Source organism: Acanthochromis polyacanthus, chromosome 10, assembly GCF_021347895.1.
Source record: "Acanthochromis polyacanthus isolate Apoly-LR-REF ecotype Palm Island chromosome 10, KAUST_Apoly_ChrSc, whole genome shotgun sequence".
In the NCBI taxonomy this organism is placed as follows: domain Eukaryota; kingdom Metazoa; phylum Chordata; class Actinopteri; family Pomacentridae; genus Acanthochromis; species Acanthochromis polyacanthus.
The window spans coordinates 14301707-14325858 of record NC_067122.1 but is presented as its reverse complement, the minus strand read 5'-3'; the positions used below and the strand labels follow the sequence as shown (position 1 = coordinate 14325858).

Below are 24152 nucleotides of genomic sequence, written 5' to 3'. Positions count from 1 at the left end.
TTCAGAAAGAATTTGTGAAATATTAATGACACTGTAATCAGACAGAATCGTCACCCAGCAAACGCAGTCTTTATTACTAAAAATAACTTACATTGCAAGTTTATTGGTGTAGCAGATTTGTACAACAAAGCAATTCAATTTGCTTTACATGAAACACAAAAATACAATAAAATAAATAAATAAAAAAGCATCTAGTCAAGGTGTAAAAGACACATACATTTCTATTTTAAAAAAAGATTACAACAGCAATTACAAAAAGTTTAATAGAGAATAAAAAAGTAGGATAAAACATGGCGTAAAAGTTGCAGTGCAGTTTAGATATTCAAAGGCCTTGGATTTGTTTCAGTGAAAGGTGGAGGTTAACAGAAATGCCTTCACCTTCAATTTAAAAATATGTTCATCACAACACTTTTTGATTCAAGCAAATTTAAACAAAAAACTGCTAACTTAACTTAAGCTGAATCATTGGCTTCATGCACAGTTATTTCAAAAACTATAATCACATTTAAAATGAAATAAAATCACAAATTGTCAGATGTTATTCTCAAGCATTTCACTAAAGTCTCTTTACCATGAGCGACACAGTCACAAATATATTTAAAATTAAAGAAACACCTGTAAAAGTTTAGTCAGTAACTTATATTTTATAGTGCATAAGGACGGTGTAGCAGCAGCTTCTCTAATATATATGACTCTTCTTAATTGGTGTAGGTTTTAATCTTGTGAATGGCATAAGGGCTGGAGTCCCGAGGCGGCCAAATGTCTCCGTTGGGCAGATCCCTCGTCTGTTCCACCTCTCGGTCAACCATCTCGACCGTTAAAGTGGAAGGGCTGAAGATGTCTGTTGTGCGGTAGGACTGTGTGAGGCGACGGAAAGACGACGTGTCTGAGACGTCTTCATCAAAGAGGTCCTCCATGAGCTCTTTGCGCCGCCTGCGAGATGATTTCAGCTCATCGTTCAGGTCAGAAACCAGATCTTTAACGTCTCTCACTAGTGTGGAGCGAAGGCCAAACAGGCAGAGCAGGAACACCAGACCAGCACAAATACCAGAGACAAAGTACAGAGCCACTCGCTCCGGGAGGCCTAGAAGAGGAAATTAAATTTTAATGTGCTAGAATAAGACAGCAAATTCACAGTTGTTTATGTTGTCCTGTGGAACATCTTATAATATGATGCCTGTTGCTGCTTTTACCTGTGTCACTTTTTATTTCTGGTGACAGTTTACCAAAATTTCAAGAAATGTTTATTGTGCTTTAAAGAAGCAATGACCTTTAAGGAAAACCAACAGGTTTGTTGTCTGTCAGCACTGAATTATAATCAACTGTTTAATTTTCTGAATGAAAATAGGCAACTGATCACATGGGTCATCATTCATTCTTCTAAGATTGAAAGTATTTTGCCTTTTAATGTGCTATAAACAGATGATGTGATAGACTGCACACAGTCTTCATCTAAGACTTCAGAGTTGGCTCTCAACCAGCATTATCATTGCAGAAGTCTATAAAAAGCAAAGTCATTTCGTCCATATTGACTATTGCTAGTATTTACAACCACCACACAAACCCACAATCCGGGGAAATTTTAAAAGATGCAGCATTCCAACACGTTTTTGATCATTTAACTTTGACTCAACAAAGATAATTACATGTTTGCTGATTGATTATGTATCTCAGTCAGCTTTTGCATGTGTCTAAGTTGATTTCACGATAAACTAAAAGAGCAGAAATGAGTGACTAACATAAGAGAAAAAAAATGCACAACAATATAATAAAAAAGCATGGCATGTTTTGGAAAGTGGCCAGCAGCAATTTAAAATAGTATTCCAAATTTCATTTTACTACATAGAAAAATGAAGGACAGCTGCTCAATGCAGACAAATGAAGAGATATTTTTATTATTCTCAGTTTATGCCAAAAGAGACAACAGAAGCATAAATGAGCTTTCACAGGCAGCTCCTCAGAACTCATTAGGATTGTGTTGATCTGACTGCTGATTGAGCATATTAAAAATATATTTTTTTCTATTTAACACCACCTCTACATTTTTTCTGTGCTACTTGTGAGATGTTCAGGAGGTAAATTTTTTTCCTGTGGCTGTCAGCATGCTAAAATATCCGCTTCTCCTTTAAACACAAGAATAATAAGAATTGTATATGCTTCTGTAGCCTGACAGGCATCAATGCACATACCCAGTATTTTTTCAAAGATCTCCAGAGAGTTGGTTAAGAGCACGTTTTGAGGCCTGTAGGTGGGGCCAGTGTACCATCCACCTGCAGGTGAGAGGGTCTGGACTCAGACGCCAGTCAAAGTCTGCTGCATGAAACAAAACCTATCAATATCTGATGTCACTCTCACCGTGTGTGTAGTCTGAGATCATGAAAGGATCTGTTGACCCTCGACCCACATCTTCCAGAAGATACCGGGGAACTAAAGAGGAAATGAAAGATTGTTACATTAGGCCGCAAACTAGATCGTCTCTGTCACAACAGCAACATCTGGTTTGTTATTTACCACAAGTGAAGGACACCCGCAGGTGCTTCCTGGTGTCGGGGAAGCAGGGGTCCCCAAAGGTTATTGTGTCGGCCAATACTGAACAGTTTGTTCTGCCATGACACCTGCGTGACACCTTCCTCAGAGCCGAAGGTGACAAGCACTCTGGATTAAATGAAGATTAATAAAATAAGGTATTATGATGCAGAAATACCTGTAATTCAATTCACCTGTGATCAAATAAAAATATCTTTAAAACATCCAGGAGCCTAGATCATTAATTATTTTTAAAAGATTTATTCATTTACAATTAATAAATAAATGATGTTACATTATGTCTCAACAAGACATTTGTTCCACTGTTTTGCCACTAGATGACACTTGAGTGCAACGTTTCAGACCCATGTCGACGCGTGATCCGGGTTCCTGAGGACAGTATGGACTGCCGTGCAGCAGGTGCCCAAACGTGGCGGAGTAGATGGCGAGCACAGTCTCGTTTTTACACATCAGCCTCATGCGCTCATTTTCACACACCAGCCTTGTGCGGTGATGCTCTGAAAAACAAATAGCCTCAGTCAAAGATGGTACAAAAAAACATTTTCTTGAAGCTCAACAAAGCAGCTTTCAGAACCTTTCTATGCAGAGGTTTAGTAATAACATGTTTTATGAGTGCTTCCAGGTTGCACAGTGGAAATCCTGTCTATTTGTATTGCAGTCCAAGTTGACATCAATGTGTGATACGTGTGTGTATCTCTATGAGGTGTGTACAGTTTCACCTGCAGTCACAACAGAGATGATGTCAAAGGATAGGTTCACTTTTTTCTCTCCTTAAATCAACACTCAAATGCCCATCTACACACTAAAATGGTTTTTGCTTTCTGTAATTATTCCTTCTGTTCTTTCTGGGCATTATAAGATACATACATCGTCAAGTCAACTTAAGTCACTCTTATTTAACTAACATATTTAAATCAAGAACCATTGCACCAAAGTGCTTTCCACTGAAAATGTGAAATTAATGTCATAAATTTGCCTAACAGATTTAAATATTAGGGAACCTATAATATTATGAATAACAGAAATTTACCTGACATATAAATCAAACCTTAATTCAATATAAAAATGGATTTCAAAGTTTATCTAAAGTAAACATCAGCAGTTAGCTGGGCAAATCATGTGACTGTCTGTCAAAGTTGCAGTCTTTTTCAGTCAGACTTTGCTCTTTGTATTCCCCCCACACAGTGTCCATGAGGATAGCATGTAAACTCTAAAACTTTAGAGAGATTGACTTGAGTTTAGAAAGAAAAACACAGCAAAAAATATAAATGATTGACAAAATAGTATGTCTTTTCTTTGTAAGCTTTGTATTTTTTAGATTTTAGATATGTGTTAACATACAACCCACAAATATGATAAGAAAGAAAATCAGCAAATAAATAAACTATTTAGTGTGTTGTTTGCCCAAATGTACTAATTAACAGCTACATTTATGTTATTAAGTTTCAGAGCTCTTTTTTCCCTAACTGAGGTCCTCTTACTAGTTTTCTACATCAGCAGATGTTTTAGCGTTTTTTCAGAACGATCTTGTAAAATGTTTAAATTATAATCCAAAATCACATCGACCAAATGCTCTAGAGGTGGTAAAGATTAAATACTGTCAGGTAGTAACTTTGCACAACTGCAGGTACATCTCCATGCCAGTTGAAATATTTTAGTCTGCACATGAAGACTGCATGATGTGGGTAAAATAGCAGGAAAAAGGTAGTAAATGGACATTACAAACACAGCTGTTTAAAAGTTTGGGGTCACTTAGAAATGTCCTTATCTTTGAAAGAAAAGCATTTTTTTCAGTGAAGATAACATTAATTTATTTAGAAATACAGTCTGGACTCTGTTAATAAGGTAAATGACTGTTCTAGCTGAAACGGCTGGTTTTTAATGGAATATCTCCATAGGGGTACAGAGGAACATTTCCAGCAACCATCACTTCTGTGTTCTAATGCGACACTGTGTTAGCTAATGGTGTTGAAAAGCTAATTGATGATTAGAAAACCCTTGTGCAGTTATGTTACCACATGAACAAAAGCGTGCGTTTTCATGGAAAGCATGAAAATTCCCGATTAGGTAACATAAATGAAGAAAAATCACGTGCTCACTAGACTTTTAGCAACTAGACTGTCCATATTAAATAATAGGTACCTGGTCGGCACTTATAGGACACCAGCAGGTACTTGGTGGTAAGTGGACAGGGGTCCTGCCCAAACACTGGACTGTAGACTGGGATGTGACATGACCGCCGATCCTGACACTCTGACAGCACTTTCTGCAATGGCAGGAAAACACGTGCTGACTACTGTCTTCTGCAACAGGAGTCATTGGTGAAAGAATTTTTAGGAAGGCAGAGCTTCACTAAAACAACTGAATCATCTCACTGCGGCATTTTATACCTCGATAGCAACTGGAGAAGTGCACTCTGTGTTCTCCTCAGCAGTTACATTTGTGTTCGCAGATGGGCATAAATGCTGATTAGGAACACGGCGTCCATAGAAGGCTGATAGGACGGCCACAGACGTCCTGGAGGGACACTGGATGAGGAGCGTCTCTCCTTCACAGGCATGAGCCGTGTGGTTCTTCAGAATGGTGTGAAGATAAGCTGTAGAGAACACAAGGTGATGCTGAGTTCACTCCATGTATCTGCTGAGTGTGGAAGAACCTTTAAACTCTAGTCAACAAATGCAGGTGGAAAAAATGAGTAGTGCAGCAAAATCAGCAAGAAGGTAATCCCAGTGAATAGAGGTGATTGAATATCAAATATCACCTTCACCTCATTTAAATGTATAAATGAGTTGAACTATATTTTGGTAATAAAACATGGGCTTCATATTTTATTTATTGCAAATGAGGCACTTTTCCCTCGTGTACAAATACTATATAATATAGTAGGCTGTCATTGTCTACAAGTCAGTGACTTATTAGATGATTTTTTTTTTTAGGCCTTGCAGCTCAGTCCTGGTTGTCAACAGGGTGGTGTCCCAGTCACTGGGTGTAGCTCTGTAGCACAATGTTTGGACTATGACCACACATGCAAACATGCACGGCAACGACACACAGACACTGGACTGAAGTCTCCCCCTCCCGTGAGCGTTTCCTGTCTGTGTGTGTATACTTGTATTACTCATACTGTGAGGACGTAAATTGTTCAAACAGTCACATTATGGAAACACACCTTCCTTTGGGTGACATAAAGCAAGTCATCGCAATGCAAATTGATATATTTTAGTATGAAGACTCGGTTTATGGATTGGGGTTGCAGTTAAGGTTATGGTTGGGGCTGGGTTAAGTCTCCAAAACATGAATTTAAGTCAGTGTAATGTCCTCTGAAGTAACTGAAACACAGCTGTGTGTGTGCGCGCTGCACAGTCTGGACCTTCAGGGAGCCAATGACACACAGTACCAGGCGCTCACTCACAATGAGCTATTATTAGAGCCTGCAGCCACAAAAAATGGAGATCTTTGCTGAGGTTAGATAGAGAGATACACAAAACTCACAATAGCTGAGACAAAAGCTACCTTTGGCTTTATCTGGACCCTCCATTGTTACCATAATCCCATCAGTCATACTGTCCAACAACAGCAAAACAACTCAAAATATAAACAGAGGTCAACTGTAGTTTATTTATTGCTTTGGGAGTATCTTGTCCTATTATGAGAATATGTGAGTTCAGGACCTGTTCTGCAGCCTCCTCACCCTGATTCTGGTCTGTCAGCAGGATCTTCACCAGCTGCTTCAAAAGCAGGATGTGCAGATATATCGGGAACTGTTGAATGTGAAGCTTCCTTTGTGATGCCTACTCAACTGTAAAGCAACGTATCAGCATTTTGACTCGATTGTTGATGTCAAGGCACTTACCAGAGAAATCAGGAGCTGAGAGTGCAGCGGGCAGCTTCAGAGCCAGGAGGAGAGGCAGAAAATAAAAAGACGAGCAGAAACTCCATGGGACTGTCATTGTGCATGTCCTGCAACAGACCCCTGGGGTTTTGTCCTCGCGGGTTGCTGTGCTATTGACCGCCTGGGAGAGAGCGGTCAGTCGGTCAATGATGCCATTGTGTTTATAAAAAACAGCCACCCCCATTCAGCAATAAAAAAAAAAAACAGCTGACTGCATTAAACAGATATGTGATGTGTAGGCTGAGCTCAAGCTAATAGTTTTAAATGCACATTTAAATTGGGATTTTTTTTCTTGATGAATGTACAAGTATTCAATGTGCATTTGGTAGACATTCAGTGTGTTGATGCATTTCGGTCAAAGGCAAGAATGTGTTTATATTGGAACTACATCCTGACTCACTGTTGGATCAGTTTTTGCAACATGTGACTGGGGTAAAAAAAAGAGAGAATAGCTTCACACTTATTCACTTTGTTTCCAAAGGTTAAGTAAGAAGATAGATTACCCTCTCGTGCCTGTAAAGCAGGAGATGATTATTTGTCGCAAAGAAACAGCTAGCCTGGCTCTGACCAAAGTTAAAAATATGCTGGCATCTCTAAAACATGTTGTACCTTATGTTTTTAGCTTTTTTTTTTATCTGTGCACAAATGTAAAAACAATCCATTCAGCACTTCAGCTCTGGGTACAACATGAGATGTCTGATAATACAGTTGTTAGCAGAGTTTTTAGTAAAGGCCTTTGTACGTACACGATGATATTGCTCACACAATCATTCATGTCTGTGTCGGCTGCTGTGCAATCAGTTGTTTTGCTTTACGCTGTCAGTCACAGGCACAGAGAGAGTCTTCTTCCTGAAGGGGGCGGGGAAAGCTACAGATACTGAAACAGCCCATTCAGACCAGGACTAAAACCAGGCATTATGCAGTTACGGTAAAACCATCTTGGCACTATTTTGAACTAAAAATTGAAGAATACGCTCTGACAGCATGTGATACTTTGATTAATTTGTCACAGAGGGTCACAATATGGAGCCTCCATAGAAAGAAAAAGGTCTTGATAATTGTGAAGTTGCTAGCTGTTTCCAGTCGCTTCTAGTTTTTGTGCCAAGTGATTCCTGCCAGTTGCAGCTTTGTGCAGTGCATAAATACAGACATGAGAGTGGTATTACATTTATTCATTTACAGAGAGAAAATGAACAATTCCAGATTCCCCTAAATGCTTTTTCTTGAAATTCTGTTGAAGGTATGTAATCAATACATTGATTTTTTCCATGAAATAGATGCTCTGAATCCTTTTCAAAGCAGCAGATGGTTTTATTCGTAGGAAAACATTTTGACCTTTTCTCTAACTCTGTGTGTTTGTGATGGCAAAATCAAGTCTCATTCTCTTGGACTCTCTGTTGTCAACAGTGAGGGTCCTGTTTATTGAGATAAGGCACTTTTATTCCCGGTGGTCACTTCCAGCTGCTGTGAGTGTCCGCTGGAGATATGTGAGTGTTTCTCTCCATGAGATAGGGCTTTCCTATCTTTTTGTCTGTAGAAAAGGAAGTGAAAGATCATTTCCAGAACTGCCAGATTGTTTCCAGGAATACTAAGGAAATCTATGCTGGTGAATATCTTTACAGGATAGTTGGTTTCAGTTTACTATAAAAACTGTGATTTTAACCCTAATTTCCCTTTTACACATCCTCTCTTTCTCAACTCTGTGTGACGCCTGTTGTCATACCAACCAAACATGAACACATAATACGCATGGAGTCATTAGTCCGTGCTGAGGTCAGGACATTATCAATGATTGCAGCCACTTGTGAAGTTAAATCAAAATGATCTTCTGACTCGAGTCATTTTTCACGTACGTTCTAACAGACAGCAGAGTACTCCCACTGAACTGCAGTAAAATTCCATTTACCTCCCATCGGAAGTATGAATAAAGTGATTAATTATTCCCTACATGAGTTCACTCCGACTGTCTTGGAGGAAGGGTTGTACCACTGTGTGGAAAATGAGATCAGGTTTCAGATAGTTGGAAAATCTCAGACCTTAACCTCTCTGACTTTGTAGACATTTAAAAAGGAATGGGAGGAAGCCTTTTTTCAACAACTTTCTCTTCCTCACTAATATTTCCTGTGATGGCTTGAGTGTTATTCATTAAATTTCCTGGATTCGTTTGTCATTTCTATGAGATGGGATTGGTTTTCATCATCCTTCTTCTCTGTAAATTCCTCAAATTCTCTCAAGCAGATATATGAGACATGGCACAGAGTTGTGTATTTTCCTTTTAAATTCCTTGTAAAATATTTCATAATCTTGCGTGTGCTGTTGGTCTTGTTTTTTTAGGGAAGTCTACACCGCAGCATGGGGATTTTGTCATGAAATTTCCCCTCCCCTGCTTACTGTAAGTGATAGCATTTTACAAAAAACATGAGCACTGAACTGTAGCTCATAGTCCTTTCGCTCTTTAAGGACATGTGGGCTTAACATAAAAGCGACATTATCTGTCTAATTCATTCATATAGCTACCAAAACGGCTTATCCAGTAAAAAAAAATAATTAAAAAAAAAAAATCAAATACCTTAGCTGTAAAACACAAGTAGTTTAATACCCCTTACTTTGTAAACACCACTACTCACACAGAACACGTCACCTATCACAACTAACTCCTTTCTCGTTGTTGCCAAAACACTGAGGGGATTCCTGCCATCATGACACAACACATTACTAGAAACACCTCTGAAATATCCCCCTACATAGCACCGTTTCAAAGAATGGACACAAAGCAAAGCTCTTTCAGTAGGTACAGTAGAGTAGTAGTAATAGAGGTTTTTTTTTTTAGTAAAATATGCTCTAAACTCAGTGGTTGTAGGAATAATCAAATCTTTTTTCAAGTTTAAATGAAAATACACTTGTGTAAAACTACTCCATCACAGCTAAAAGTCCTGCATTTTAACTTTTACTGGATAAAAATGTTTACATGTCATCAGAAAAACCTCCTCTATGGATGGTAATATGAATATATATTCTGAGATTAGACTGGCATTACTGATGCACTGACCTTTGAGCAGGATTTTAAATTTGCCAAAGTAGAGACAGAATTCATTGCCATACAGTGTTCAGTGTACCAGTCCAGCGAAGATGTCCACAGGAGAGACCAGTGTGTAAGATTTAGGAGGATCTCATGTGAATGAAATATTTGTAATTATGTTTTCATTAATGTATAATCAGCTGAAGTAAGAATCATTATGTTATGGTGAGTTCTTGATATCTACAGAGGGAGCGAGAAGGATCCGGATGCAGCCTTGAAGACCTTTAAACCAGCTACACAACAGCCCCCAAACATGAACCTAATGTTTAACCTTTCTACACGACACACCCACGGATGTACTGCGCCTGCATCTGGTTACATTTGGAGGAAGTGAGTAGTGGTCCTGAAACGACACATCAAAAACAGACTCTAGAAGGGGTATTTCATGTTTTTTGATATAGTCACCGTAGTTCCTCCTTCTCAGGGAGGGTTAGGTGATGGTACTGTGTTCTACACGCTGCTCCTTTAAGTGGAGAGCAGAGAGTCCACATGCTGGCAGCTCAGTGAGGCTGCATTCACTTGCAGTATGATAATGCTAGCACAATTTGTATGATGTTCACCACTTCAGTTTAAATCTCTCTCCTGTCATTGACTAATAACCTAAAAACTGACCTCTGTGCATCAAAGTTGCATATTTAGTGATTTCCATGAAAACAATGATGCAACTTTACACCTTTCCTTCCTCTTGAATGTGCAGATCTATGAAGCCTCTGTCTCTTTGTTCACACACCCCTCCTTTGTGGCTGTAACTCAAACTCTCCAGCTCATCTACAACTCTGCTAACCACTGTAAAACTATTTTATGTTACACAATGGCAAAAGGTGTAATTTTGGAGTAATTCAGACGTGCTTGTTTGAGACCAGAAACCGATTCTAAAGAAGAAGAATGATACAGAAAGTCCAACCCTGTAAGCTGACAGGACTGGTTTTCTTATGTCGTTAAATTTTAAACTGCAGAAATCTGAACGTATCATTTCTGAAACTGCTCACCCATGGTGCTCATAACATGTCCTCTAGCGTATGAAAACACCACTTAACAAGGGAAAAACCTTCATTTTCAAAAGGGTCTTTTTTACATGTTAGCATGCCAACTCAGCACAATAGACACAAAGTACAGGTGAGATTGATGGGAATGCCATTAATGTTGCCAAAAAAATTGATTATAAGCAAATTTAAATGTTAATCAGATTGTGGGCGAAAAGTCAGGGGATTGATTTTTTAAAATTTCACAGCAATCCACCCCCATAGTTTTTTTTACTGGGGTAAGACACTGATTTTTGTGACACTAACTTATCTGAAATTAAATATGCCAACTTAAAAAGTCATTAAGATTGCATTTTTTAAATTCCTTTTAGATGTTTAATATGTTTTACATTTCAAAATACAAATTAGATGTACAATAATCTGCAAAATAACTTAATTATAGCTCTCAAATGACCATTGTAGTAAAGTAAAATCATTTTTGAGACATTTTGGAGTAGAATAAAGTAGAAAACCACAGAAAGTACTTCAATGAATCCTTAATCGCTCTATCTACTACTCGTTCATTCAGATATACGCACATTTCTTCATCAAAAACACTTCAAAAACCTTTAACGCAGCTTGTTAACATATTCCTGACATTAATGTAACCAAAAAAAACATATTGTACATTACTCTGTCCAACACATGAGACTTTTCTGCCATAAAATTCAGTTACTGTCTCCCAGCTTCCCTCAGCACTCAGTATTAAGTGCAGCCTTTTCCATTCCATATCTAACACTGCTGGAATGTGTAGTTCCAGTGAATTGTCTGAATTTGTGTGTTTTGAGTCACTCTGCGCTATCAGTTCCTGCGTATATTGCAATATGCAGAAGGACCTATTTTAAGCTCTCTCCTCATAGAGTTTGACTTTGGGTATATAAGAGTGTGTACCCCGCCCATCTCTCTGGATCCTCCCTCTCCCTTGACTTGTGAAGTATGTTCAGAGCGATAGCCTCCAAGGAGCCCTCAGACAAACACAAGCAGCCGTGAGGTGTTAGACTTTCTGCTGATATCCACAGCCGCAAAAACACGTTTGAAACCAGAGCAGCACGTCTTCCAGGGCACTATTATCAGCTTAGTCTCTCCTCATCTGGGGATTTTTAGGAGGAACAAAACCAGTGACTGAAGGGGAAGCTTTGACAGGAGGAAGCACTTGGACTTCAAAAAAAGTGAATAAAACAGTTTTGGGACAAGATGGCACTTCGGCAGAACTCAGAAAAGGAGCCAAGCATCGAGCTGTTCATTAAGGTTAGTCACTTTTTTTTCCAGTTTCAAACTTGGATTCTCTGTCAAAACCAGATGCTGTGAAAAGTTTGATTACACGTGAGATTTCTACTGGTTGACAAAACAAAACATGAACTTTATAGCACCTCCCTCTGAGGATAAAATAGTCCAAAAATCCATCACACGAAGATTTCCTGCTCACCTATTAGTCCTCAGCTTTGCCACAGTTCTACAAATGTTGCCATAAGAGCAGCATCAATCAGAGGACAACTCTCCTTTCGACTGGTGCCATCTCCAGATACCACGAGCTCCAGATGTTGAGGTGTTTGTATCCCCGCTGAGGATCACAGCAGCTTGTTATCAGTGAACTCTGTCCACAGACGCTCGGTCCACCTTATCATGGCACACCCAGAAGGAGCGAGCAGCATGGAGGGTGACTGGCCTCAAGCCTGACCAGGCACACCCACTTTACGTACACACATGTTCAGATACTGTCAGGTCATATAAACACATTTCTTCTTAAACATACAGCAAGATTTTTTTCTCCTTGTGCTGTTCCTGCGCATGAATGTTTTATCTGAAGGAGGCAGTGTAGTTCTTTTTGAGATCAAGTGAAAAGCACTGTGGTAGAGAGTACTTTATGTATCTTTATGAATGCAATGTTAAACATTCAGGTACTTTAAGAAACAGGTCAGCAGGTTGTGGAATACAGTTTAGTTAGATAAACAGATCCCTGTCATATTTGCAGCTGTTTGTAGATTACCTTAATATAAAGACCAGAAACAGTTTGTGTAGCTCTGTTCTAAGTTCATAAAATTAGGCTAAGAAGCAACTAAAGCTTCCTTGTTAACAATGTATATTTGTTTAATTGTTACAAAAAAACTACATATAAAATGCCAATTTGTCATTTTATGAGGAGAATGTTTGGAAAATCACCGCTTCCAGACAAGAAATAGTTTGACACAAAACCTCCATTAAAGATTCAATCTTCTGGCAACGCTTTAAAGATGCTGAGAGTCACATTTTGTGACCTTATGGCGGATCCAGACTGCTCATTCCCCCTTATTTCTTGCTAACCAGCTGTTGTCTTTATTCATATTTACTGTACAAACAGTGCAGTATTCATTTTCTCATGTAACACAAATCACACAATTCCTTTCACATTAACATACTGACAACATGTGGGGCTTGAACCAGATTGTTGTGGTGTTTTAAAGTAGCTTGAGCAGAGCAAAAGTTATTTTCCGCTACAGCACAATGCCTGCATTTCCCCTCTATAGAGGAAACTGCCTTTAAATATCCCACTCACATGTTTCACCTCCAAAATTGCTCTTTAACCAATAAAGGGGATGTAGTTCATTAGCTAAAATGGAACATCTGTGACTTGTGATCATAAAGCCACATTTTTACCATTTATTTCTTGTGTTTTTCAGGCTGGACATGATGGCGAGAACGTTGGGAACTGCCCCTTCTGCCAGAGGCTCTTCATGGTGCTGTGGCTGAAAGGAGTCAAGTTCACAGTGACCACTGTTGATATGAGGAAGTAAGCACCCCTCCACTTGCAACAACACTTCCTGAGCATCTGGTCGCGGGGACTTTCACACAGAACTCTATTAAGAGAAATTGAGAGCCTTTTTTTTCAGCAATCCAAACCATTTCTCAGCAGTGAATAGACACGTTGCTCACTCTGTCCTGCAGAAGTTTAGAGGGAGGAGCCGTAAAGCCAAACTGTACAAAGAGCTCTGTGTCACTTTGAAACAAGCACCTTCTTTAATTGAGGTTTTATTGTGTGAATTTCTCAGGGTCATTGCCGACAAGCAAATAAGATCAGGAAACTTTGAAAGGATGCTGATAATTGAGTGATTCAGAACACACACACACAACAGGCCTTTTAAACAGGCGACCACTCCCAGCGATGTGTATTTTTATAACTAAACCAACAGCCGGAGTTGAAATCATTAATCCAGAGTGCCACATTTGAGCCTGACAGTCTTGATAACCAACACGCTCTCTGTTTTGAAATGTTTAATAGCAGGCTGATTGCAGAATTGAATAGAAGTCAGAATCTCTCCCTTCATGCCTTCCTTCCCCCTCCTTCTTTCTGCATCCTCTCCAGAAAGCCAGCCGAGCTCAAGGACCTGGCCCCTGGAACCAACCCTCCTTTCCTCCTCTACAACGGCACCCTCAAAACAGACTTCATCAAAATCGAGGAGTTTCTTGAGCAAACACTGGCCCCTCCCAGGTATTGTTGCGCTGAATCACTCCACAAATAGCAGCGATGTGTGATTCTGATGATGGCTCATTCTCTTTGAACAAGTGTTCTCCTGGGCTTCTCCTTTCTTCTCCCCCCTGCAGGTATCCTCATCTCAGCCCGCTGAACAAAGAGTCCTTTGACGTGGGTGCTGACATTTTTGCAAAGTTCTCTGCTTTCATCAAGAACAGCCCAAACAACACCTGTAAGTTCGATTTCTTGTGATTTATTAAACATGCAGCAGCGCATGTGGATGTGACCTAAAAATAAAAATATATACAAGTGCTGCAATTGAGCACAACATGAAAATTCCTGTACTTTACTCAAATATATTCATAGTTTATGCAGTTTTATGTTCATCTGAGCACTGTGTCTGTAGATGATGATTATATCACAACAATATGAGATCTTCCTCTTGATTATGCTGTTTTGTAGCAGTATATAAAACTGTTATGCAAAACAGTACTGCAAAGATATTATTTTTCATGCACTGCTCAATTTTTGAGACTTGGGTTTTTTGCGTCCATATATTCTCTTCCGTCTTTCAGTCCAGTGCAAAGAAAACAATCCAAAATACTCATGTAAGTGTTCATTTTGTGACACATTGTCTATGCAAATTGCAGACAAGTTAATTAGATATTAGTAGTACATTTACATATTTAAACATGAAGTTTCAATTGACAAAAAAATAATAATCTTAATCTAAGTAATTAATTGGGTAGGTTGAATGTTGATATATTAAAATTTTGACCCACAAACATTAATTTTCAGTAACAACATATAGAATGTATAATTCAGAATCACTCACAATCAGATTTATAGAACATTTAATTCCTAAAAATGTGGGGATTTTTTGTTTATTTGTTTGTTTCTGGTTGTTGACAGTAATTTTTGATTTAAGAAATGATAAAAAAGATATAACATTCCCTTTGTAAAAACCTTTGCCACTAATATAACAAAATTAAACAAGAACTTGCAAATTAGCCTGTATTTGGGTAGATAACGCGTACCAATTTGCATATTCAAACATAACTTCTAACATTTGTGATACATGTAATACAAAAGCATGTCGTAATGTAAGCAGTCAAATGAGGGTGTTTCTTGCTGATATCTGTTCACTACATTTGTTACCCGTTTAATGCTGTAAAATTATCTACCTTGATCAGCTATGGCATAAACACACAAAATGTTAATGCATCATCAGCCCAGTAATGTGATATTAAAACAGCAACACTGAGAAGATTCTCCTGAACAATGAGTACTTTTATTTTACTAGAGCAATAAATGACTCCTTATTTTATTATCTCCATGTTATACTATCGGATTATTTTTACTGATGTATTTATGTGTTTGAGAGAATTCATGTCCAAATTTTCACAGCTGTTGGGTAAACTCGTGCAAACTATTGTATTCTATAAGCCTATCATAGGTCATCAGGTGAGATTAACATCTGTGAAAGTAATTTAGGTGTTGAAAGTACAGTGTTTCCCTGTAATTAGTAAATGCATAAAGCAGCATAAAAATGAAAAGCATTATATAAAAAATACAGGTTGTAACAATAAACCCAGGCACTCACTGATAAAACCTGTTTCTGACTCTTCAGTCCAACTGAAAAACCTGCTGCGGGAGTTTAAACGTCTGGACATCTACCTGAACTCACCCCTCCCCGAGGAGATCGACCACACCTCGACAGAAACCATCACCGTGTCCAAGAGGAAGTTTCTGGACGGTGACCGCCTCACCTTAGCCGACTGCAACCTGCTGCCCAAACTTCACGTAATCAGGGTGAGACAGTCTTCTTATTGTTGCACAAACGGCCAGAAAAGAAGCACATGTGGTGTCTCAAAGGTAGAAAAGAAGAAAAAAAGAATCTCCTGTTCTTCTCACAACCCTTGCCTCAGATTATCCCTCAGATTTATCTTGTGTCTTTGCAGAAGCCCAAACACTGGACGTCACTGCCAGATTTTACAGAAACAAGCTGCAACTCACTCAGATAAACCAACTGATTGCTGCTTACACATTGACGTTTCTGGATTAACTGTGTAATAATGTAATATAAAATAATCTGTCAGTCACAGGAGCAATTTTATGCAAAATGAATACCTTTACTTTGGATACTTTATGTACATTTTACTGACATTACTTACATTACTAACATTTTCAATGCAGGCTTGCAGGAGTATTTTTACAGTTTAGTTATTCGGTGCTCTATGCCACTATGTCAAAGAGAAAATTGAAATTTTAATCTAATTTATATGCCAGCTGTAGTTACTAGTTAGATAACGGATCAGGATTTTAGATGCCTGTAATAAGCATAAAATACTATGCATTGTTGCAAAGCACATTAACCTGTTTAACATAAGGCAGAAGTATGTGTTGCACTGCATTCTAGCAGTGAGACTCATACACTGCAGATGCTGAGTTTCTTTATTGTCTGGAGCACAAGAAGATTCTTTTTCCTGTCTCTAGGTTTTTCTGTCAAACCTTCTCCCATACTTGCTGTAACACACTCTATCTCTGTTGCCGTTGCTGCTCCATTGGCAAACTGATCGCTCTCCAGTGCATAAATGTCAGCATACTGTATAATATAGACAGATTTACTTGGCACTCATTGGCTTAATTAACATCGTGTGAATGTCATAGATTTTTACTTCTGTGTGAAATTATCCAACTTTCACATATTAATGCGTTGCTATATTGGAGCTTTTGCTCTACTAGATGCTCTGAGCAGCTCTCTAAATCTTTATTGATGTGTTTCTCTGTCTATTTATTTCAGGTTGCTTCCAAGAAATACTGCGACTTCGACATTCCTGCCGAGTTCACCGGCGTCTGGAGATACCTTCAAAACGCCTACGAGAGAGAGGAGTTCAAACAGACGTGTCCGGCCGACATTGAGATCGAGAAGGCTTACTTCAGCGTGGCCAAGAACAGAACATAAACTTTTCATTCTGTGTTGTCAATGTCCTTTTTTTACTGTTAGTGTAACCGTGCATGTAGAAATGGTGATCTGTGGAGGACACTGCCACCTATAGAATAAGAACAAACTACAGCAGTGAGTCAGACACTATTCCACTGTAAAGGTGGAGAATGTGATTCTAATCTAATAATTCTTTTTGTCAAAATCACTGAATATATGTCCATGTTGTGTGTGTGCTGAAAGACATGTAGTGTTGGTGCACAGCCCTGGCTCTGTGGATTTCTCCAAAGTTGCTGACTTCACCTTTAAAAATCATGAGCTGGTGTTGCAGTAGAACTTGGAAAAGTGAAATGTTTTATTGGTTGCATGTGCTAACTGTTTATCCAGAGTCACTCACAGACAACAAAAGGCCAAATGTGCAATTAACTGTTGATGATTATTTAGCAGAGTTGTTGTTTATAGTGTAAATAAAGATATTTTTCTCTTCTTTTTACAATCTAAACACCCACATTGAAACATATATGATTGTATTAGTGGTAGCAGCAGCTGCAGAAACAGTTCATTTTTATGCAGAATTATGTATTTCACCCTGTAAAACTGCAATTTGAAAGGTTGATTTTTTTTCAGTTTCACACTAATAAAAAATATGTCATTCTTGATTTCCATATGGTTTGAGTGTGTGATCATAATCCTGGATTTCATTGTCCTTTCTTTGCTTTTGTACAGCAAAAATATGAACATTTGTCACATAGATGGCATTTCTCATATTCAAGTTTATTTTCAGCCACGAAAAAGACCATTTAACAGCTTCAAAAATATATCTTCTGTTCAACCAGTATAGACGATAAATATAGAGTTTGATGGGAAACAAAAACGAGGATGGAGAGTGAGAGCGTCTCCAACCGGGCCGAGCTGAAATCACACAAAACGTCCTCTCCCTGTGCTCTAGTTGGTCACGCAGTATTTCCAGAAACATGCTGTCAGGAGAGAGAATAAATAAACATTTTTAACAGTGCAGTCCATTAACATATTGCATTTTTAAAATGTTTTTCTACTATCAACTGTTTCTATCGTGTCATTTTCTCGTGTATATTCTGCTTATTATTCTATAAACAGAATCCATTGTGTGTCTTTTGTTAAAGATTAATCTGTCTGTTGCTCAGTTTTTCTTGTTTTTCCCCAACTGAGTATTGTACAGTTAGGATTTTTAATTATTTGTGACTGATTCAGCGAAAGAAAGTCATCTCCATTTGAGTAAATGCTGATGTGCCTTAAATTTAACAGCAGAATTTTGTAATTACACTGTTATTTGTTCTTTATACCTCCAATTTGTTCATTAAGTGTGGTGATGCTGCTCTTTGTTTGCATTCATAATCAGTATGTAGGCATTTAATAAACACAGTAGGATGTAGCTGTAAATAAGCATGTGTTTATTAATGTATTTAGCAGCAACTATAAAAATGATTACCGACATAAAGACATCAAAACAATGGCAATATATTAAAAAACTGCTGCAATAATTTAAAATTTGTTGTCACAGATGCTCATATGTTCTTACAGCTAATTACAACCACATTGCATATTGTAGTAAAGTACTTATTAAATGCTCATATATTTTTAATAAATGTTAAATCAGAGGATGAAGAAGGATCAGTATAATTTATAGCTTATGAGCTTGTAAAATCTTCACACAATAAGCCATTTCTACCTTTGAAAAGGTCATTTATGTGGCAGTGTTTTCTTCTACTGTGTTTTCTGTCTCCATAAGAAAAATATTAACATCAGTATCAATATGTGCTGCGCTTGTTGCCACCTGTTCAGGTTTACGTCATCTGTCCCACTTTTAAGTAGCACAAGCCTTGCTCAAACATCCTTATATTGAGGTAATTCTATTATAGTAACACCAGCTCAGATATCATGTCAGGTGTTGTTGGAGGATCTAAACACTTGAGCAGGTGCGGCATGCGGTGAACAGAGAATAATCTGAGTAACTCACCTCTTTTGTTGGTTTTTGGCAGGCTCTGCTCTGATCGGACAAAACCCTGAGAGCGAAGCTTGTCGGCCGCTGCCAGCTTCAAAACCACATCTTTGAAGTCCTCGACCTTAAAAAGAAGCAACGGTTTGAACATAGGTGTAGACCAAACACTCATTTGTGGTTGCTTTTGTTTTCAGGTGTGTGTTTTTATGCCCAAATGTTCCTTACAAACGCCCCTGATCTTAAAATTAAAGTAGCTGCATATCCAGTTCACTAATTGGCCTTTCAGTGTCATGGCACATTTAAGTTACGCAATTTTAAAATGTTTTTGTGATGTATTATATAAAAATGTGCTTTTTCAGAGTGTACAGAGAAGTCTTATCGGCCTTACCAGATTCACAAACTTCTCCTGTTGTGTTGAATCTTTTTCCCCTGAAAGAAAATGATAATGAAAGTTAACACATTGTTACTTTCATCATCACATTTAACTAATTTGCCTTTGGACTTCAAATCTCTGTGTGCACATTGTTGTTGTTTTCACCTTTGTTCCAGGAGTCTCTCCCTCCATTGTGTAGCATCAGCAGAGGAAACACTTCTCTCTGCTCCCCCTCAGCAGTGTTGGCTCCATCCTCCACCTCTGACACTAATTTCTGAATGAAATCTGTTGAAATGAAACCATTTTCTCTTCAATTTTTGGATTTGGGATCACCTCTTTATGAATCAACATGAGCAGAATTGGGCTGAGTTTGTGAAAAACTGATTTGCAGGGTAAATATCAAAGTGTTGCTCGTGACAAGAGGTCAGAGTAAATGAGCTAAAAGCAATCCAAAAGTCTGAATAAAATCAAAGACGTATGATCAACAAAGCAGAGAGTCTTACCTGGCTGTAGATCCAGGTTGGCTTCTGGGTACAGGGGCAGAGCATGTGTCCATGCTGCAGAACAAATCACAGCTACGAGGTAAAGCAGAGCTACAGACAGCATTATGTCTCGATGTTCAGTTGGCCAAGCCTGGACTATTCCTTAATTTGACCGAGAACTTCACTTATATATCCCCAGCAGCCATCCATCACAATCTGATCAATACATTATCATCACACCCAGTCTCCTTCTTAATGGTTTTGACACGATGGATCAGGCGTCATGGACACAATTTAGGAGACCTTGTCAATTCAGCCGAGGCCTATCTCTGCTTGTACAGAGCGGCCAAACAAATGTTTACTCTGCAGCAGTAATCTGTCCACAGGAGCTCTGATGGTTTGTGTTTGACACCGTTTCTGTGTGATGGGCTGCTCAGATGTGCTATTGCTCATGTCTGAGATCACAGGTCACACAGAGCTGCTGCAGGTGTGTCACTACAGGCTTCTACATCACAGCCTGATGAATGACAAACATCCCAGATGGCATTAACAATGGCTGTAGGTAACAGTGTGCTGAATACGTCTGCATTTTGTCAGTCCTTAATTTAAAAGGGGTATATACAATGCTCTTGTATCATGCTATTTGATAATCTTTGAATTTCTAATCATATAAATGGGCTTCACTGTTCACTGCTGACCACATCTAAGTAAACTCATTGTACGAAATGTTAACAATCTGTGTGAAAGCAAGTTTTGAGGATGTTTTTTTGTAATATGCTTAAGCAATGTGTGTTAATAAAATGTAATTAGCTGAAATACTAGTGTGAAAACTAAAGATTCTTTAAAGAAAATAAAAGGAAAAAGTAAAGGTTTGCATGTTGCTGCTTTTTAAAACGCCCAAGAACACCTAGCAAAGCATCTGGCATAAAAATGTCATAATTAAGCAACAAGAATAGGGTCGAGTGTTGTCATGGGTATATTAGAGGTGGATTATAATAGTGATGGATAAAAACATTTGCTTTGTAAGGCCAAAAATAGGACTGGGGTGCTCAAAAGCGACTATCTAGCATGTTAGCATCTTAATATTTGCTAATTAGCATTAAGCACAAACATACAATCATGGCTGATGGTAATATTGTCAGGGCTCTCTCTCCTCATCCCTTCCCCACATGACATCCCTAAAAACCCCTTTTCCCTACCTCCCATCTCCCTATTCCTCCGTCTCTCTGTTCCTCTGTCTGTCTGGTTCCTTCTAGGTCTCCCATCCACTCCTCTACCCATGTCTTCCCCTACAGCGCGGCGCCTGAGTGGAGTTCGGCTTCCCAGCTGACTCCACTCAGGCAATCAACCACCTCCATGGCTCCCAGACAGCTGACGCACATCCCACTGATTACCATCCCTGCAATAAGTACCGGTTCAACTATCCACTCCCTGCCAGATTGTTGAATAAGACTTGCCAGTCAGTTCTCTCTCTAGCCCTCCAGATTTGATTGTGTTTTTGACCGTTTCTAGCTGTGTTTTCTCTTCTGCCTTCGCCAGAACCAGCTGTCCGGGATCCCAGCCGACTTGTTTCCCCTCTGGTTCTCCTCAGACAATTCGGCACCGGTTTCCCCCCTCGTCAGACCCCCGTTCCTGCTTGGACCCCTCCCTGAAACCCCGGACCGGCTCCCGCCCCGTTTCCCTACCTGCCTCCGACCGCCAGGGTTCCCCCCGCTCCACCTGCGGCACTCCGTCCCCCCATTCGGACCAAGGTGACCGCCGATCCCCGGCTCCAGAACCCGCCTGTCCAACCTTCCTTCCACCTGCCGTCTCTCCGGTGCCTGGTTCCCTCACCACCTCATATCCACTCTGTACAATAAAACCTTCTCAATTCCACCTTTCCTGGTTGTGTGGCTCTCTGCCCGGGTCCGCCAGCAAGATCCGTAACAAATGTCCTTAGTTTTGCAGCTACTGGGACAAATAAAATGTTTACCTGATTTGTTGTAGTAGTGAGGATATCTGTAATAGATTTAATGGCACTCCGTTTGTTCAGATAATTTAATTTAGATACAAGCAATGGATGAAATGATAGACAAAGTTTTGAAGATATCCTCAAATTAACTATGTTTAGAGGCTTTTATAATAGGTCGAGACATTATACCATTACTGATGTCATTGAGGTTTAAAATATGTAAGCGTGGTCCAAATAAATAATTACAAAACTGGAAAAAAAAATCATAAGTTTCAGATTTTTAGATACTAAAGCAGGCTTTGTCCCGTAAGGCTTTTTGTCAAACTGAAATGTCACTAATGCTGTTTAGATGAGCAGATGAAGCATCAGGTGATTTATTGTCTCCACATCTGTGAAATCACCACTGAGGACAACAACATTCGATGCATCTGGCTGCTGAGCTGACAGTGACAAGAAGCAAAGCCAAAGCAGAGCTCAGTTTGTAGGTCAAGCGATTTGAAACAGACAAAGGAGCAGACGCATTACAAACATGTAAAGAAACAATGACATGCTGCCAAAAATGTACATGTGATTTACCTGCTGATTGGAGTCGTGGGAAATTTTAAGTCATTACAGCTTCCTCTGTTAAGGACAACCCCTGATATAAAAACATGTTCTGTTTGAAAACATTCAGGTTGGAAAGATTAGTCAAACTCAGCTTTGTGTACACTAATCGTGGAAAAGCACAAGGTTTAATTCAACCCTCTGTTTACACGCTAAAGTAAATATTTGAGGAAAGGTTTGAGAAAATAAGAAATGAACAGTAGTTAAAGAAAGTAAAAATATCAAACCCTCCAATACTCGTGAAAGTATGTCATAATCAAATGGAAAATAACCTCAGTGATCAACAAATCATTGCATTATTAATGTCTTAATAAAGATTTTAAGCTGCTGCATCTGACAGAGACAGAGTGAGTTCCAGAGGGTGGGAGCGACGTAGGAGAAAGCCCTGGGGTGACACAGGTCTTTGGTCCAGATAGTGGTAGATAGGAGGCTAGCATTAGTCTGTCAGGTAGGGGGGAGCCGGGTTATGGAGAGCTTTGTAGGTGATCAGGAGGATTTTTGGAGTGGATTTGCTGGAGGGCATGGAGCCACTGGAGGTTCTGAAGAATGGGGGTAATGTGATCACGGGTGTGGGAGTGGGTGAGCAGGTGTGCAGCAGAATTCAGGATGTGCCGAAGTTTCCTGAGTGTTCTAGATGATGTCCCATAGAGAAGACTGCTGCAGTAGTAAGGCTGGATGTGAGGAACGCGTGGCTGAGAGTTTCTGCAGCTGAAAGGGGGAGGGATAGATGGAAGCAGGCAGTTCTTTAAGGTGACAGAAGGCTGTTTTAGTGATGTGCTTGATGTGTTGGTCGAAAGAAAGGGTTTGGTCAAAGATGGCGCCAAGATTTCTGATGTGAGGGTGGAAGTGTCAGTGGTGAGGGAGAAGTTGTGGGTGGATTTTGTGAGTGTTTTTGGATCGATTATAATGATTTCTGATTTGTTACGGTTTAGTTTGTGGAAGCATGTTTAGAGGCACGGCTTTATTTCTCTGATACAGTCGGTGATTGTTTTGGTGAAGATATAGAGTTGGATGTCATCTGGAAAGCAATGAAACTGGAGTCCACAATGACGATTTAAGTGGCCAAGGGGGGGCATGGAGTAGACGAAGAGGAGGGGGCTGATAACTGAGCCTTAGGAGAGGTGAGCAGTGGAGGATTTGCATTTGTTGACGCTGATGAACTGGTGTCTGTCAGAGATGGAATGGCCGAATGGTTGACTGTGTTGAAGTCAATTCTGCAACAACAGTGACGGACAGCAAATACTACATCTGTTTTGGTCGTTTTTGTACCAAACAGCCTTTTCACTTAACGTCCTTCATTCAACAACCTTAAACAAATGGTTCAGATACAATCTGGTGCAGTGTAGGATCCTCCAGTGTGGAAAAAAATATAATTCTTTACATGTTAACTTTGAAAAATGTGCTTTTGACGCATCTGCTAACAACAGAGACAACTGCATCACTTATTTTTGATGGCTCACAAACCAAAAAGAAGAAGGGAAAACACTGTCATTTTTAATTAAAATGCAAACATTTATTCTGAAAATGAATAGATGTCAAACAATAAACAGGAGTAAACACTGCATTATTTCTGATGTAGACCTGGAACTGGATGGTAAATGCAAATTAAATCAAGTCATGAGGCCAGCTGAAATGCATTAAGAGTAGAAGTGTTTGGTAGCATTGAAAAGATATAAAAGTGTGCATATGCTTCAATATTCTACTTGAATAAATATATTTAATTTGTTGCACTCAACCAAAAAATATTTTGCAAGTAAATATCTTCAAATGTCATAGTATTTCGTCAAACAGACCAGCATCTATCAGCTGTTTTCTGATTTGTCAGTAGATGAA

The 24152-nt window shown here is 39.1% G+C and overlaps 3 protein-coding genes across 4 annotated transcripts; 1 reads left to right on the top strand and 2 right to left on the bottom strand.

Annotated features, from left to right (window-relative positions):
* Nucleotides 1–47: 47 nt before the first annotated feature.
* Nucleotides 48–6578, bottom strand: si:ch73-335m24.2 (protein eva-1 homolog C). Of its 2 annotated transcripts, XM_022214481.2 has the most exons (8): nucleotides 6401–6578; nucleotides 4938–5143; nucleotides 4690–4813; nucleotides 2892–3044; nucleotides 2512–2655; nucleotides 2356–2427; nucleotides 2190–2270; nucleotides 48–1084 (listed from the first exon to the last, which is right to left on the bottom strand). In XM_022214481.2, the coding sequence occupies exons 1-8, from the start codon at nucleotides 6495–6497 to the stop codon at nucleotides 699–701; spliced, it is 1263 nt and encodes a 420-aa protein (XP_022070173.1). In that variant the 5' UTR covers nucleotides 6498–6578; the 3' UTR covers nucleotides 48–698. The 2 variants fall into 2 exon arrangements, with proteins under 2 accessions (XP_022070173.1, XP_022070183.1); XM_022214491.2 differs by lacking the exon at nucleotides 2190–2270 and having other exon boundaries at nucleotides 6401–6577.
* A 4873-nt stretch (nucleotides 6579–11451) lies between these two features.
* On the top strand, nucleotides 11452–17597 carry clic2 (chloride intracellular channel 2). The gene is made up of 6 exons (XM_022214505.2): nucleotides 11452–11788; nucleotides 13198–13307; nucleotides 13881–14006; nucleotides 14120–14220; nucleotides 15619–15800; nucleotides 16792–17597. Exons 1-6 carry the CDS (start codon nucleotides 11735–11737, stop codon nucleotides 16951–16953), a joined length of 735 nt encoding a protein of 244 aa, XP_022070197.1. The 5' UTR covers nucleotides 11452–11734; the 3' UTR covers nucleotides 16954–17597.
* An 88-nt stretch (nucleotides 17598–17685) lies between these two features.
* On the bottom strand, nucleotides 17686–20682 carry urp1 (urotensin-related peptide 1). Its single transcript, XM_051954746.1, has 5 exons — nucleotides 19787–20682; nucleotides 19449–19568; nucleotides 19299–19339; nucleotides 18929–19034; nucleotides 17686–17909 (listed from the first exon to the last, which is right to left on the bottom strand). The coding sequence occupies exons 1-5, from the start codon at nucleotides 19887–19889 to the stop codon at nucleotides 17878–17880; spliced, it is 402 nt and encodes a 133-aa protein (XP_051810706.1). The 5' UTR covers nucleotides 19890–20682; the 3' UTR covers nucleotides 17686–17877.
* Nucleotides 20683–24152: the final 3470 nt, after the last annotated feature.

What these genes read in the sequence shown, in the direction of transcription:
- si:ch73-335m24.2 (XM_022214481.2), bottom strand. Translation starts at nt 6,497, where the DNA reads ATGACAGTCCCATGGAGTTTCTGCTCGTCTTTTTATTTTCTGCCTCTC. An exon ending in CTTCTCCAGTTGCTATCGAG is followed by an intron (nt 4,814 to 4,937) that starts GTATAAAATGCC and finishes CTGCCATTGCAG; the next exon opens with AAAGTGCTGTCAGAGTGTCA. An exon ending in GTCCTATAAGTGCCGACCAG is followed by an intron (nt 3,045 to 4,689) that starts GTACCTATTATT and finishes TTTGTTTTTCAG; the next exon opens with AGCATCACCGCACAAGGCTG.
- clic2 (XM_022214505.2), top strand. Translation starts at nt 11,735, where the DNA reads ATGGCACTTCGGCAGAACTCAGAAAAGGAGCCAAGCATCGAGCTGTTC. An exon ending in GCATCGAGCTGTTCATTAAG is followed by an intron (nt 11,789 to 13,197) that starts GTTAGTCACTTT and finishes TGTGTTTTTCAG; the next exon opens with GCTGGACATGATGGCGAGAA. An exon ending in CCAAACTTCACGTAATCAGG is followed by an intron (nt 15,801 to 16,791) that starts GTGAGACAGTCT and finishes TATTTATTTCAG; the next exon opens with GTTGCTTCCAAGAAATACTG.
- urp1 (XM_051954746.1), bottom strand. Translation starts at nt 19,889, where the DNA reads ATGCTGTCTGTAGCTCTGCTTTACCTCGTAGCTGTGATTTGTTCTGCA. An exon ending in CAACCTGGATCTACAGCCAG is followed by an intron (nt 19,569 to 19,786) that starts GTAAGACTCTCT and finishes TCATTTCAACAG; the next exon opens with ATTTCATTCAGAAATTAGTG. An exon ending in GCCAAAAACCAACAAAAGAG is followed by an intron (nt 17,910 to 18,928) that starts GTGAGTTACTCA and finishes CTCTCCTGACAG; the next exon opens with CATGTTTCTGGAAATACTGC.